This window comes from Nycticebus coucang, chromosome 12 (genome assembly GCF_027406575.1).
Source record: "Nycticebus coucang isolate mNycCou1 chromosome 12, mNycCou1.pri, whole genome shotgun sequence".
Classification (NCBI taxonomy): domain Eukaryota; kingdom Metazoa; phylum Chordata; class Mammalia; order Primates; family Lorisidae; genus Nycticebus; species Nycticebus coucang.
The window spans coordinates 32,712,319-32,727,837 of record NC_069791.1 but is presented as its reverse complement, the minus strand read 5'-3'; the positions used below and the strand labels follow the sequence as shown (position 1 = coordinate 32,727,837).

General features: G+C 37.9%; 2 protein-coding genes across 3 annotated transcripts in view; both read left to right on the top strand.

Moving 5' to 3' along the window:
• The window catches only part of BMAL2 (basic helix-loop-helix ARNT like 2), a 122,524-nt gene extending 115,986 nt beyond the window's left edge, over window positions 1–6,538 (top strand). Inside the window, exon 16 of the mRNA XM_053554073.1 lies at window positions 6,408–6,538. Coding sequence (XP_053410048.1) covers window positions 6,408–6,413 — 6 coding nt within the window. The 3' untranslated portion in view covers window positions 6,414–6,538. The remainder of the gene's footprint in view (window positions 1–6,407) is intronic.
• Window positions 6,418–15,519, top strand: part of SMCO2 (single-pass membrane protein with coiled-coil domains 2) — a 28,011-nt gene continuing 18,909 nt past the window's right edge. For both annotated transcript variants that reach the window (XM_053554081.1, XM_053554080.1), the window contains exons 1-4: window positions 6,418–6,551; window positions 9,029–9,146; window positions 11,718–11,848; window positions 13,151–13,300. In XM_053554081.1, the coding sequence (XP_053410056.1) occupies window positions 6,418–6,551; window positions 9,029–9,146; window positions 11,718–11,848; window positions 13,151–13,300 (533 nt within the window). The remainder of the gene's footprint in view (window positions 6,552–9,028; window positions 9,147–11,717; window positions 11,849–13,150; window positions 13,301–15,519) is intronic.

The window sequence follows — 15,519 nt, the reverse complement described above, 5'->3', positions numbered from 1 at the left end:
CCGTAAATCACACTTCCAAGAAAATCCCTTCTGTCACTTCTCTTCCCATTAGTCTGCTGTCCCCTCTGTCCCCAAGTGAATCTATCCCTCAGGGTCCTGGGAGCTAAACCACCCTTTGGTTCTAGGCCCATCTACTGCCATCACTCCCTTGAGTGTACAGAGGAGAAAGTTTCCTTCTGTCTGATGCTGGGTACAATCTTTCTGTTTACAGTAGTAACTAGGAGTTATGTTTTGCATCTGTCTTTGCCCTCTAGTTTTACATCTTGGATTCCTAGGGCCTATCTCAGGCCTCTCCACCTTCTTTCCTGTTTCCTTTCCCCTTTATTTTTCTCACTATTTGAGTACTCTAACAATTCACTTCTGTGTTGTCCAGTGTACCAGGCTGGAATGAAGGTTCCTATTCTTACATGCAGCTGGTGGTAGTGTATATTGGTTAAACCTTTAGCAAAGCAATTTGGGAATATTTTTCCACTTAAAAATCTGTACCAAAAAGACCTCTGCAAAAGGAGTACAACAGCTCTCTAGCAACCAATTGTTGCTATGTACACCAATCAAATGAAATACTGAAATGACAGATAAAATTCCAACCATTGATTATAAGGAAGCTCAATAAAATTCAAGAGAAAATAGAAAACCAACTCAAAGAAACCAGAAAAACAACTCAGGAAATGAATGTAAAATTTACTGAAGAGATTTGGCTTACTAAAAAAAAAAAAGAAAGAAAGCAAATAGAACTTCTGGAAATGAAAAATTCATTTAAGGAAATACAAAACATAGTGGAAACTTTTAAAATAGACTAGACCAGGCAGAAGAAAGAATCTCAGGGGTTGGAGACAACTTTTGAATTCACTCAGTCTGTTGAAAATAACTAACAAAGCCTCTGAGAAATATTTAATTATGTAGATGGTCAAATATAATATCAGAGGTATCCCTGAGGGTGAAGAAGAATATATACCAGGGCTGGAAAACCTATTTCAGAGACTAATTGAGGAAAACTTCCCTGGTCTTGCTAGAGATGTAGACATCCAGGTACAAGAAGCTCAATGAGCACCTGGGTGATTCATTGCAAAGAGGAAACCACCAAGACACATAGTCATCAGACTAGCCAAAGTCAACACAAAGGAGGAACTCCTGTGAGCCCTAAGGCAAAGACATCAAGTAACTTATAAAGGAAATCCCATGATGGGGCTTTCTCAATGGGGACCTGACAAACTAGAAGGGATTGGGGCCCCATCTTCATTCTTCTTAAACAGAATAACTGCAAGCCTAGACTTATGTATTCTGCAAAACCAAGGTTTCATATATGAAGGAGAAATAAAGACTTTTCCAGATAAGCAAACACTGAGGGAATGTGTCAAGTCCAGACCTGCCCTGCAGGAAATGCTTGTCTGAGCCCTGAACATGGATCAGCACAATAGATGCCACTGAAAAACTAAGGCCTAAGAGCTAAACTAAGAGCTCACATAAAACAATAATACAAGAGGTAGAACAAAGCAATCAGGTACTACTCAACAGGATGAACAGAACAGCATTTCACATATCAGTTCTATCCATCAACATGAATAACTAGCTGAATGGATGAAAAAATGCAACCCAAGTATCTTCTGTCTCCAGGAAACATACCTAACCCACAAGGACTCAAACAGACTCAAGATGAAGGCATGGGAAAAATATCCCATCCAAATGGAAATCAAAAGAAAGTCAACAATCATAAGGAAGGACAAAGATGATCATTATATAATGGTAAATGGATCAATTCAACAAGAAGACTTAACAGTCCTACAAATTTATGTACCTAACATAAGAGCACCCAGTTTCATAAAGCAAATTCTACTAGATCTAAGCAAAGAGGTAAATAGCAGCATTGTAATTGCCAGGGACTTCAATACCCCACTGAGAGAAATGGACAGGTCATCCAAGCATAAAATAAATAAATACTGGACTTAAACAAGACTCTAGAACAAATGGGACTAACAGACATTTGCAGAACATTTTACCCCAAAACTACTGAATATACATTCTTCTCATTAGCACATGGAACATTATCAAAGATTTATCATATATTAGGCCACAACACATGTCTCAAGAAATTAAAAAAATAGAAATCATATCATGTATCTTCTCAGACTACAATGGAACAAAACTGGAAATCAACTCAAAGAGAAGCACTCAATTCTACACAAAGTCATGGAAATTAATCAATCTGCTACCGAATGATTATTGGGTCAATAACGAAATTTAAATGGAAATCAAAAGATTCCTTGAACTGAACAACAAAGGGGACACAAACTTTCAAAATCTATGGGATTCAACAAAAGCAGTCCTAGGGGAAAAGTCATAGCTTTAAATGCCTACATCAGAAAGACCAAAGTATCACAAATTAACCATATCTTGACACATCTCAAGGAACTAGAAAAGAAAGAGCAAACCAAACCCAAAGTCAGCAGAAGAAAAGAAACAACTAAGGTCAAAGCAGAACTACAGAAATGGATAGCAAAGAAATAATAGTCAAGGAAAAAAATAAAGTGGGTTCTTTGAAAATATAAGCAAAATTGATAGACCTCTTGCTAGATTAACGATGAATAGAAGAGAAAGGACTCAGATAAGCTCAATCAGAAATGAAAAAGGATATATTACAACTGATACCACAGAAATACAAAATATCATCTATGAATACTATGAAAATCTTTATATACATAAACTTGAAAACATAGAGGAAATGAACAAATTCCTGGAAGCACACAACCTCCCAAGACTGAGTTTGGAAAAAATAGAACTCCTGAACAGACGACTAACAATGAGCAGTGACATTGAAGCAGTAATGAAATATTTTCCAAAAACAAAAAAGCCCTGGACCAGGTGGATTCATAGCTAAAAATAAATAAATAAATAAATAAATTTTTTTTTTGAGACCCAGTCTCACTCTGTCACCCTGTGCAAAGTGCATTGTATCATCATAGCTCACAGCAACCCCAAATTCTTGGCCTCAGGCTATCCTCTTGCCTCAGCCTCCTTAGTAGCTGGGACTACAGGTGTCTGCCATGAGGCGTGGCTAGTTTTTTGTGTGGTATGTGTTTGTTTGTTTGTTGTAGTGGAGATGGGGTCTTGCTCTTGCTCAGGCTGGTTTTGAACTCCTGAGCTCAAGAAATTGAGCCTAAATTGACTTTAAGCTCCCACCTTGGCCTCTCAGATATAGCTGAATTTTATTAGACTTACAAGTAAGAAGTGGTACTCACATGGCAGAAATTATTCTATCATATCAAGAAGGAGGAACTCCTCCCCAATGCATTCTGCAAAGCCAGTAACACCTTTATATCATAGCCAGGAAAGGATGCAAATGCACACCCATAAACACAACTATAGACCAGTGCACCTTATAAATATAGATGCAAAATTCTCAATAAAATAATAGCAAACCAGGCTGGGTGTGGTAGCTCAGGTCTGTAATTCTAGCACTCTGGAAGGGAAGTCTGAGGTAGGCGGATTGTCTGAGCTCAAGAGTTTGAGACCAGCCTGAGCAAGAATAAGACCACGTCTCTACTAAAAAAAATAGAAAAACTGAGGCAAGAGGATCTCTTGAGCCCAGGCATTTGAAGTTGCTGTGAGCTATGATTGATTACACCATGACACTCTACCCAGAGTGACAGAGGGAGAGTCTGTCTCAAAAACAAAACAAAACAAAACAAACAAAAAAAAAACTTAGCAAACCAAATTCAATAGCACATCAAAAAAATAATCCACTCTGACCAATTGGGCTTCATACCAGGAATGCAAAGATTTACATTTGATTCAACAAATGTGAACCAATACATGTGATTCACCACATAAACAGAAGCAAAAACAAAGACCATATGATCATCTCAATAGATGAAGAAAAAGCACTCAATGAAATTCAGCACCCTTTCATGATAAAAGCCCTCAACAAACTAGTTACAGATGGAACATACCTCAAAATTATAAAAGTCATATATGTGAAACCCATATGTGGCCAACATCATGCTGAACGGGAAAAAGTTGAAAACATTCCCATTAAAAACTGAACAAGACAAGGTGCCCACTATCACCACTGCTATTCAACATGATGCTGGAAGGTCCTACTCACAGCAATCAGGCAAGAGAAAGAAATAAAAGATATCAAACCAGGAAAGAGATGGTCAAATTATTGCTTTTTGCTGACAATATGTCTTAGGTCTAGAAAACACCAAAGACTCCACAAAGAGACTTCTGGTCTTGATCAATGAATTTGGCAAAGTATACAAAATCAGTGTACACAAATCAGTGGCATTCCTATACACCAGTAACATCAAATCAAAGATTCAATACCAATCACAATTGCTACAAAGAAAATAAAATACCCAGGAATATACTTAACCAAGCAAGTGAAAGATCTCTACAAAGAGAACTATGAAACATTAAGGAAAGAAATTGCAGATGACACAAACAAATGGAAAAATATACCATTCTCATGGATTGATACAATCAACATTGTTAAAATGTCCACACAACCCAAAGTGATTTACATATTCAATGCAATCTCTATCAAAATACCAAGATCATATTTCACAGATCTAAAAAAAATAATTCTATTCTTTGTTTGGAACCAGAAAAGAGCCTGATTAGCCAAAGCAATTTTAAGCAAAAATATACAGAGGGTACAAAAAAATATATACACATTTTAAGAAATGAAAAAACTATTAAAATTATAATACTCAATATATACCAATAACATTTGTTATCTTGTATATTGTATCTTATATCTCTTGTAACTGCAGAAGTCAAACATGACTTGAGTATTACAATTTTAATACATTTTTTTCCTTTCTTAAAATGTGTATACATTTTCTTTGGCACCCTCTGTATATATGTGTTTGAAACAATAAGACGCATATTCACAGGATTCCTCTGAAAGGGTTTTCATGTTCGTGTGATATGAGAAGAAGATCTGACTTCCTTGAAATCCAGAATTATGTGTACTGTGCATGTATTAAAAAAGGAACGTTACCCAAAACACTGTATTGAATAAACAACCCTAGATGATTTCTACCCTATGAAATGAACAAGCTGGCCTCGTGTGACATACCAGCCATATTATTATGTTTGAAGGTCATATTAACATGCTGAAGGCAAGGGATATATATGGTTTGTTGAATGATCTCTAGAATTCAGTATGACAATCTTAAGCTCTGACAAATTTGTTGACTACTCTAATGGATAGCACTATTAGGCTTTTCTAATAATCCATCTTTTATACATTTAAAATGTGTACGTCAGACAGTGATAGCATTATCAGAATGACAAAATGTCCGTACAGTTTCATTATATAGATGCCACACCAAAAACATACCCAACCTACTTATTAAAAAATTACTAGTAGAAGAAGCAGGTATTAGTTTGAGTCTGAAGAATAGTAATAAGAACCTAGGGATACAGAAAGAGTAATTTCTGTAAATATATAAATCAATCATTGGTATAAAATAATAAGGGGGCAGCTGGGTATCTCACAAAGGAGAAACCATAAATGAGTCAGGAGATTTAATGAATTCTGTGATTTTGTTATTGCTGATGTTTACATAGAGAACAAGAATTTAGTATTAAGTAGCTGGGAAGCTTACATACTAACAATACTTTTTTTTTTTGAGACAAAGTCTCAGAAAATTATCATTTGTTTTCTAGAATATTAATGAATACATACTTTCTTACTTGGGAACATTTTAAATAGAGAAGTGATTCCAGATTTTCTTAATTGATAAAGAAATCTTCCTGTAGAAGAAAAAATCATATACACTTTGATCCAGTAATTACACGTCTAAGTAATTAGAGATTCACTGAAAATTAGTAAACAAGACTATCCATTATTGTATTATTTGTAATAGTGTATAATTAGAAATAGCCTAGTTGTCAGCAGTGGGAACAGAGTAAAATATCAAAATTAAAAACAGAAATAAAATATGCAAAATATTAAGAGTGATTAAGCATGGACATCTCTGAGCAATCTCTGGTTATTCCTAGAGTACCAGTGATTTTATTTTTCTTTTGCTTTTTTAAATGTTTACCATACATATGTTAGTATCTAATCAGAAAGAGGTTATAGAAACAAAGGTTTCCATCCCCTGCCCCCTGACTGGTGATTGAATATCCCTCTATAGGTTTCCCATTCAAGGATTCAAAATGCACATGTATGGCTCAGATGCCCTCCAGTGAGGTGTAGACTTGGGGACAGCCACACAGGACTTGAGTAGAGGGACCTGAGACTCTGCTTTGTGGTCCTTTACCATGGACAGCCAGTTTGGATGGAAGGGGAGGGGTTCAGGCCAAACTCTTCAAGGAAGAAATCAGCCTACTATCAGCAGGGAGGGGGTGGGTGCTGGTTCTGCCATGAAACCCCTCTTCGCATCATTGTCTTTCAGTGCTGAAGAAATGGATCTCACACCCACAAGTCTAGATGATGAGATGTCTCTGCAGACAAATACAGACTGGAAGGAACAACAGTTGACTGGAAAAGAAAATGGCTTTCTCCACAAACGTGATGCGACTGAAGGTGCAGCGTGGAAGTAAGTTGGAGTTCACAGGCGCCGTTTTTGGAGAGTCCTGACTGGAGATTTCCTTGGGCCAAGCACATACAAATGATGAGATTTCCAAGTTCAGGTTCTGGGTTGACATGCTTCCTTGCCATTTATCTACTGTTTGCCTCATGAATATTTCTTGCAGTGGGCCTTATGGGACACTAAAGGGTGACACTGCCATCCCAATGTTGGCAGACACCAGTTAAAAAGAAATTGTCGAGACTTGTCAATTTGGGAAAATATGGAGATTGTTTTGTGGTTTCATTTTCTCCACATGTTAGAGATGTAGCCCATTTAATACACTTTCTGGAGTAGAAGGTATACAGTCATGTAAATACATATATATATTTGTAAGTACGTGGAAAAAGTGTATACTAATATAGACCATTAACCTTTCTCAATAGGAAAAACATTTTTTAAATAAAAGATTTTCCAAGAACCCCTCATATGTCAAGAAAGCTATTAGGAAATCAAAGATGTTCTTAAATGCATTTATAATTTGCTGAAGACAGTAACACACGCATTTGGAAACTCTGAGCAGTATTTACTTATACAAGCAACCTTTATTCCGTCTGTAGGAATGTGCATAGATTCCAGGATCCCTCCCTGTGCAGAGTAAATGGGAAGTGACCACCCCCACCAAGACCTCCAAACTCAGAGTTCAAGGCCCACAGACTGAAAACTACTGCTATGGACCTATATCATATATTCACTGTGATTCATTCAAAAGTATATGAGAGAGAGAGAGAGAGAGAGGAAAAGTGGGCATGTGTGTTTACATATATGCGCTCCAGCAAAATAACGGTAGTGTAACAGGGAGTGGGCAAAGGATATCGACACAATTATTATAGAAAAAGAAATACAAAGGAGACATTGAACAACCTTACCCATGAAATAAGACCAAAACTAAAATGAGATACCAGTTTGAATGTACCAGATTGGTAAAGAATAAAAACTTTAATAATACTTGGTTTCAGGAAAGGAGTGGGAAAACAGGCACTCTTCACCATTTTTGCTGGGAGTGTAAATTGATTCAACTTCTTTGAAGCATACTTTAGTACTTCACTATCTGGTACATCATAAATTCAGTGTTAAATATGCATCCAAAATGACAAAAAGAGATACAAGGATTTGTTTTATCTTCAGAGTCTTACATGAGTCTACCAGGGATTCAGAGTTCGTTTGCATTTCTGAAATTTATTACCAGTTCTGATATTCTTGCTTCCGAAGGTTGATGGGTCACTGAATATTAAACAAGCATCTATGTTTCTAAATCTAAGCATATTTTTTTTTTTGTGGTTTTTGGCCAGGGCTGGGTTTGAACCCACTACCTCTGGCATATGGGACAAGTGCCCTACTCCTTGAGCCACAGGCGCCGCCCAAAATGCTGTGGTAGTGACCATCTCCCATCAGAGATGCTGCTGAGGAGGGGCTGCTGCATTTATTTATTTTTTTTGTTTTTTGTTTTTTTTTGGCTGGGGCTGGGTTTGAACCCACCACCTCCGGCATATGGGACCGGCGCCCTACTCCTTGAGCCACAGGCGCCGCCCACTAAGCATATTTTTTAAAGGGCATGTTAATCTGAAAAAAAAAGCATACTTTGGTAAAAAATAATCTATCAAAATTTATAATATACATATCCATTGACCTAACAATTATACTCTTACGGTTGTCCAATAGATATACTTGTACATGTACATGACAAAAACATCTCAATGCATAAGGGTATTCAATCCAGCATTGTTTATACTATAGTAACAAATGATTAGAAACACTACGTATCCATTAATAAAAAACTGGTTAGTAAATTATTGTGGAACCATGATGTTCCATGATGGAACACCACATACCATTTTTAAAACGAGGCAGCTCCGTATTTACTAACGTGAAATGAACTCCAAGATATGTTGCTAAAAATGAAATCCAAAGTACAGAATAGTGTGTCACTGTGCTCCCATTTATAATTTAAAAGGTATTTGCTTATATACAGACACATACATATCTGCTCATTTATGCATCTCTGTGGAAAAATAACGAAACTAGTAAATGTTGTAGGAAGGACAGTGTAGGCTGGAGATCAAGAGAGTACTGTAGACTTCCCCTGCCCATTAGTTTGAACCATACAATATTTGTAAACTCTACTTTTTTAGAACAGGATTTTAAAAATTTCTTTATTTATTTTGCACACACATTTATACATACATATGCACACAGTTGTAATGAGTTTGGGATTTGGAATCTCACTATTAATAAGATTCAGCCAAAATTTTTTTCCCCAGGCCCTCTATTGCTATTTTGTGCCATACACTATGTGAGGTGTTATTCACACAGAATGAACTCAGTACAAGGATAGCAGGTGCTCCTTAGGGCTGGGGAATAGCTCAGAGTTCTCCCTTTAGAGAGGCAGGCCTGCGTGCTGGCCCCATGACATAATAACAGTCTCGTTTGGATTGTGTGGCTTGCAGTTCGCTAAAGGAAATTACCAGAAGGAATCATGTCTTGGACAGATTAGATGATGAGGACGATGCATTCTCTGAAAACTCTCAAACTGACTTCTTTCACAAGGCGGACACTAAAAACTGGGTAAGAGAGATATTTAGATGTCATAGTGGGTGAAGAAGGAAGGGGACTTCACATTTGATATCTCAAAGTTGTAAGAAAAATGTCTGAGGGTTTCCTCCTCACCACTGCAGGACTTCAGGGCTTGACACCAGGAGGGAGGTGGAAGATGGCGCTGTTTCCACTGGATGCTACAGTTACAACACGAGAGACTTCAAAAAAAGGGGGAGGGATTATAGGTTATTTTTTGTCTTGGGGGATTTACGAAATAACTGTGACATTTGTCACCTTATAACAGATCACCCACTGCTAGCAGATGGCCTTCCAGTAGAATTCATCTGTTGACCCTTAATTCAGTCTCTAGGGGAGAATCCTTCCTTTTCCAGCTCCTAGAGCTCCAGGCTTCACCGGTTTGTAGCTGCTATCTCCAGTCTGTCCTTCTGTCTCCACATAGTCACCTTCTGTCTGTTTCTTTTCCTCTTCTGTCTCTCACTGGGATATTCATCATTGCGCTTAGAACCCATCCAGATACTCTAAGATGATCTTAACTTAAGATCCTTTACTTAATTACATCTGCAAAGACTTTTCAAATAACATCATGTACAGAGAGTGTCCTAGGACTGTATTAGAACATGGGTATATTTCTTTTTGGAGGTTACCAATAGACCCTCTGTATGCTCTATGACCATGAGCAAATCACTGAATATGAATAGGCTACAGATTCCAATACCTGCCTTTATCCTACTCAAGTCTAAGTCTATCATGAGAATGAAAAGAAATAATGCACATGAAAGCAATTTTTAAAGAGTTACGTGAATGTTATTCTTATTGTCTTGGCTAGTAGTTTATGCAGACATTTTAGAAAGAGACTAATCCTGTTCTCCCTACTCCAGTTTTTTCTCCTTCTAGCTTAAAAATAGTTCTGCTGGGCTTGGCTTCCATAGCTCAGCAGTTAGGGCGCCAGCCACAGCTGGCGGGTTCGAACCCGGCCGGGGCCAGCTAAACAACAATCACAACTACAACAAAAAAACAGCCAAGTGTTGTGGCGGGCACCTGTAGTCCCAGCTACTTGGGAGGCTGAGGCAAGAGAATCGCTTATGCCTTAGAGTTTGAGGTTGCTATGAGCTGTGATGCCACAGCTCTCTACCAAGGGCGAAATAGTGAGACTCTGCCACAAAAAAAAAAAACTTCTGCTGAAATACAGGAATTTCAAATCAAACTTCTTCAAAGAACAGAAGAAATATTTCACAATGTAGTTAACTAAAAAAAGTTTGAAGATAAATCATTGTCAATTTTTGCATGCACAGAATTAAAATACTGGAAAACGCCTTGAATGCTTTTCTAGAACAAGATAAAGAATAAAGAAACAGAAATAAATATTGTTGATCAAACTTAGGGAATAGGCTTTTGTCCCAAACTCTTTGATATGAAAAAATATAAACAAAAAGAAAACAGAAAAGAATTATACAATAATAGATCATATTCCCATACTTGGATTTTAGAATCTTTAACATTTGTCACATTAGCTTTATCTTTATATACAGGATATCCATAAAGTTTGTGTGCAATTTAAAATAGTTGTCTAGGCCGGGCGCAGTGGCTCATGCTTGTAATCCTAGCACTCTGGGAGGCCGAAGCAGGTGGATTGTTTGAGCTCGGGCTAAAAGTTTGAGACCAGCCTGAGCAAAAGCGAGACCCCATCTCTACTAAAAAGAGAAAAACTTAGGCAAGCGGATCACTTGAGCCCAAGAATTGGAAGTTGCTGTGAACTGTGACACCATGGTACTCTACCCAGGGTGGCAGCTTGAGACTCCGACTCAAAATAATAATAATAATAATAATAATAATGTAATATAATAGTTGTCTACTACAGGAGTAAGCCACCCTATCTGACCTCACAATATACTTCTAATGATAACTTTTCATGTTTAGAAAATGATAGGAGTATTGATATATGTATTAGTTTCAAGCTCCAAATAAAAATTTGCAACTTTATGGTCACCCTTGTACACAGATAGATGGAATTTTCTAAACCATTTAAAAGTAGGTCAAAGACACTTAATTCCTGTTTACTTCAGAAAGCTTCTCTAAAAATAAAGACTTTCTTCTACTTAACGAAAATACTTTCACATCTAGGAACATTAGCAATAATTACATAATGTCCTCATATCTCTAAATGTTCTAATTTCTTCACTTGTTTCCAAATATCTTTTATAATCATATTTTTTAAACCAGCATCCAAACTATTTCCATACAATGTATCTTTTCTTTCCCATGACATTGATTTTTTTAAGGCGACCAAAAGAGTCATCTTATTTGAGTGGAATTTGGGAGTCCGTGCTCAGGTGGGTTTCTATGACTTGTCAGCAATGGGAAGAGCTCTGCATGTGGACGCTACTATTCTACATGCCCCTGCCCCAGCCTTCCCCGTAAACAGAGCAGAAGGACATGTGTACTTACCTTACAAAAGCATGAAAAGCTTGTGGTCTCAGAGAGGACTCTGTCCCCAGAAAAAGGGGATTGGGTAGGGCTAGAGGAACCACCACCTCTTGGGATAACTCTTTTGTTCTGCTTTGCTTCCTTCCTCTTTATCAGGATACACTGGAGCAGGAGGCCGAGTATAGCCAGGACCCACAGAGTGAACAGGACGAGCAGGAAACAGAGACTCATGAGGAGCCCCCAGGGTCTACATCTGTGCAGTTTTCAGAGGAGAACACCCCTGATTTGTAAGCCTTGACACATGCGAGAGAGCATCTAATAATGTGTGTGAAGGGAATAACGAAATTTAAGTAGTGGACGTAGGGAAAGCTTGGAATATTTAAAATCCATGTATGTCTTGAACCATAAAGCACCCAAGTGCACAGATAACTACACGTTCCAGCCAGAATGCAAAGTAAGGACGTTTCTAAGGACAGAGCATGGAGTTCTCTTTGCGCAAATTTTTATTTGGAGTCTGGAATTAATACATATATCAACCCTCCCATCATTTTCTAAATACAAAAAATTGTAATTATCATTAGCAGTATGTTGTGAGGTCAGATGTTGTGACTCACACCTGTAATCCTAACACTTCGGGAGGCTGAGGCGGGAGGATCACTTGAGCCCAGGAGTCTGAGACCAGCCTGAACAACAAGACCCAATCTCTACCAAAAGAAGTAGAAAAATTAGCTGGGCATAGTGGTGTGTGCCTGTAGTCACAGCTGCTCAGGAGGCTAAGGCAGGAGGGTTGCTTGAGCTCAAATACTGTAAGCTATGATGAAGCCACTGCACTGTAGCTCTCTAGCACAGTGGTCAGAGTGAGTGCCTCAAAAAAAAAAAAAAGAAAGAAATATATATATATATATATATATACATTCACACATACACACGTGTGAATATGTATATAGTTAATACTCTGTGGATTCTTTCCCTAATGTCTATCTCTCCTCCCCCACCATGATGTAACCACTATCCTGATATCAATAGTTAACATTTATTCTATGCAGGGAAATGAAAAAATATATATGTTTTTTACTAACTAAAATATATGCTTTCTTTTATCTAGCCTTTCAAAGGTCTTTTGTTTTTTACTTTTTGATACAGAGTCCCTGGGTAGAGTGCTGTGGCATCTTAGCTCACAGCAACCGCAAAGACTTGGGCTTGAGCGATACTCTTGCCTCAACCTCCCAAGTAGCTGTAGCAACACCTGGCTAGTTGTTTTCTTTTCCTTTTTTTTTTCTATTTTTAGTAGAAACGGGGTCTCACTCTTGCTCAAGTTGGTCCCCAACTTCTAGAGCAATCCACCTGCCTTGACCTCCCAAAGTGGTAGAATTATAGGAATGAGCTACCCCGCCCAGCCTCCAAGATCTTTTAAAGTAGACATCAAATAAATGCCCAATCTTTTTTCCTTGGGGCCTAAATTCCCATTGGCCCATTTTATTGATGGGAAATGACTAAAAAGGCCAACTTGCCATCAAAGGACAAGAGCTTCAGGCTGTGTAAGATGTGCCCCATTTTCTACCTTGCAACTGATCCTAACATTTCTGCAGGTGTCCACAGAACATGTTCTTTAGGCTAAACTACTGGAATACGAAGATGGACTTGGAAGTGCAAGAGGTTGGAACTGATCACGTAGGCTGGCTGGAGAAAATTAACAGTATTATACGAAAAATAAACGTAACAGAAAACACAGTGAAGAGGTAATTGTAGGGTGTTGGGATTGGTCAGAAACTAGTGGAAAGTTTCATAACTTCAAATACCCATGAAACTCTGGACTCTGGGAGATAAGGTCTCATGATTAGAAGTTACTGTCATGATATCTCAAAGCTTAAATCAAAGTTACCTGCATCTCTGCTCTCTCTTTCCTCAAGGATTTTTCTCACATACTCTTTCTTTGAATCTGTGTTAGTAATTATCAAAGGGATAATTATTATCATTGTCGTTATTGTCCAAACCAACTAGCATAGCATGGAAAAAATGTAAGGTATGTTTGCTAATGTGTCTATGAATTTATTTATTTATTTATTTATTTTTATTATTGTTTCAGGTTAATTTAAGGGTACAAAGAATTAGGTTACAATGTTTGCATTTGTTAGGTAGAGTCTCTCTTGTAATGTGTCCTGCCCCAAGAGGTGTGCCATACACCCTAACATTATGCTCAGTAAGTGGGAGCAAAGCCATCCCCCTCTCTTATCCCCTCTCCCTACTCCCCTACTCTACCTTGAATTAATTTGAGTTTTTCTCTCATGTGAGCGTGCGTTAGATTGTCTACTGGCTTCATATCAGAATTAACTACATAGGATTCTTGTTTCTCCATTCTTGTGATACTTTACTAAGAATGTGTTTCAACTCCATCCGGATTAATACGCAAGATGTAAAGTTTCCATCTTTTTTTTTTTTTACTATTATTATTTGGGATTCATTGGGGGTACAAAGAATTATGTTACACTGATGCATTTGTTAGATAAAGTCCCTCTTATACTTGTGTCCTGCCCCCAAGAGGTATGGCATATACCGTGACTCCCCAGGCCCTCTCCCCGCTACCTGATTCCCCCACCCCACCTCTTGTGTTAGCTCATCTACTGCATTCATATTAGAATTGAGTGCATTGGATTTTTGCTTCTCCATTCTTGTGATACTAGAAGAATATGTTCCACCTCCATCCAGGTTAATACAAAAGATGCAAAGTCTCCATCTTTTTAATGGCTGAATAGTATTCCCTGGTATATACACATACCACAGCTTGTTAATCCATGCCTGGGTTGGAGGGCATTTAGGTTGTTTACACATTGGGGTGATTGTAAAGTGAGCTGCAATAAACAATCTAGTGCAAATGTCCTTATGATAAAATGATTTTTTTCTTGTGGGGAGATGCTTATAAGTGGGATTGTGAGAATAAATGGGAGGTCTAATTTGAGTTCCTTGAGGATTCTACATACTTCTTTCCAAAGAGATTGTTTTAGTTTGCAGTCCCACTAGTAGTATAGAACCTTTTCTCCACATCCATGCCAGCATCTGCAGCTTTGAGACTTTGTGATGTGGGCTTTTCTCACTGGGGTTAGGTGATATCTCTGGGTGGTTTTGATTTCTCTGACGATCAGGAACATGAGCATTTTTTCAAATGTTTATTAGCCATTTCTCTGTCTTTCTTAGAGAAGATTCTGTTCATATCTCTTGCCCAGTGGTAGATGGGATGTTTGCTGGTTTTTTGTTGATTAATTTGACTTCTCTGTATATTCTAGTTATCAATTCTTTGTCAGATTTGTAACATGCAAATATCTTTTCCCATTCTGAAGGTTGTCTTTTTGTTTTACTTGTTGTGGCCTTGTGTCTCTGAATTTAAATGGAAAGTTTTAAGATGAAACCAAAAGATAAAATTGTTACTCATTTAGTCACTAGTATAAAGAGAATGGGGCTTTGGAGTCAGACCCAAGTTCTTGGATAAGTTAATTAACCTTTTTTTTTGCAGTTTTGGCTGGGGCTGGGTTTGAACCCACCACCTCTGGCATATGGGGACAGTGCCCTACTCCTTTGAGCCACAGGTGCTGCCCATTAATTAACCTTTTTTAAGCCTTGACTTTCTTTTCCCATAAAGAGAAACTAATAATAACCATCTCACTGGTTTATTGTGAGGAGTCAATAAAATTCTGTATGCACAGACAGTAACACGGAGCCTAGTATAGTGTTTCTCAACCTTCCTAGTTCCTGTGGGTTGCGACCCACAGGTTGAGAACCTCTGGCCTAGTACATGATAAGCAATTATTATATGGAAGCCATTAGAAATAAGCACCCCTGACCTTCTGAACTTTCCTGCCATGTTCCAAACTCTTTCCTACTACAGGGCAACTCTTCTAGCTATTTCTTCACCTTTCTGTTAAATATCTCTTTCACCCTTTAGCTACACACATGGAAAGATACT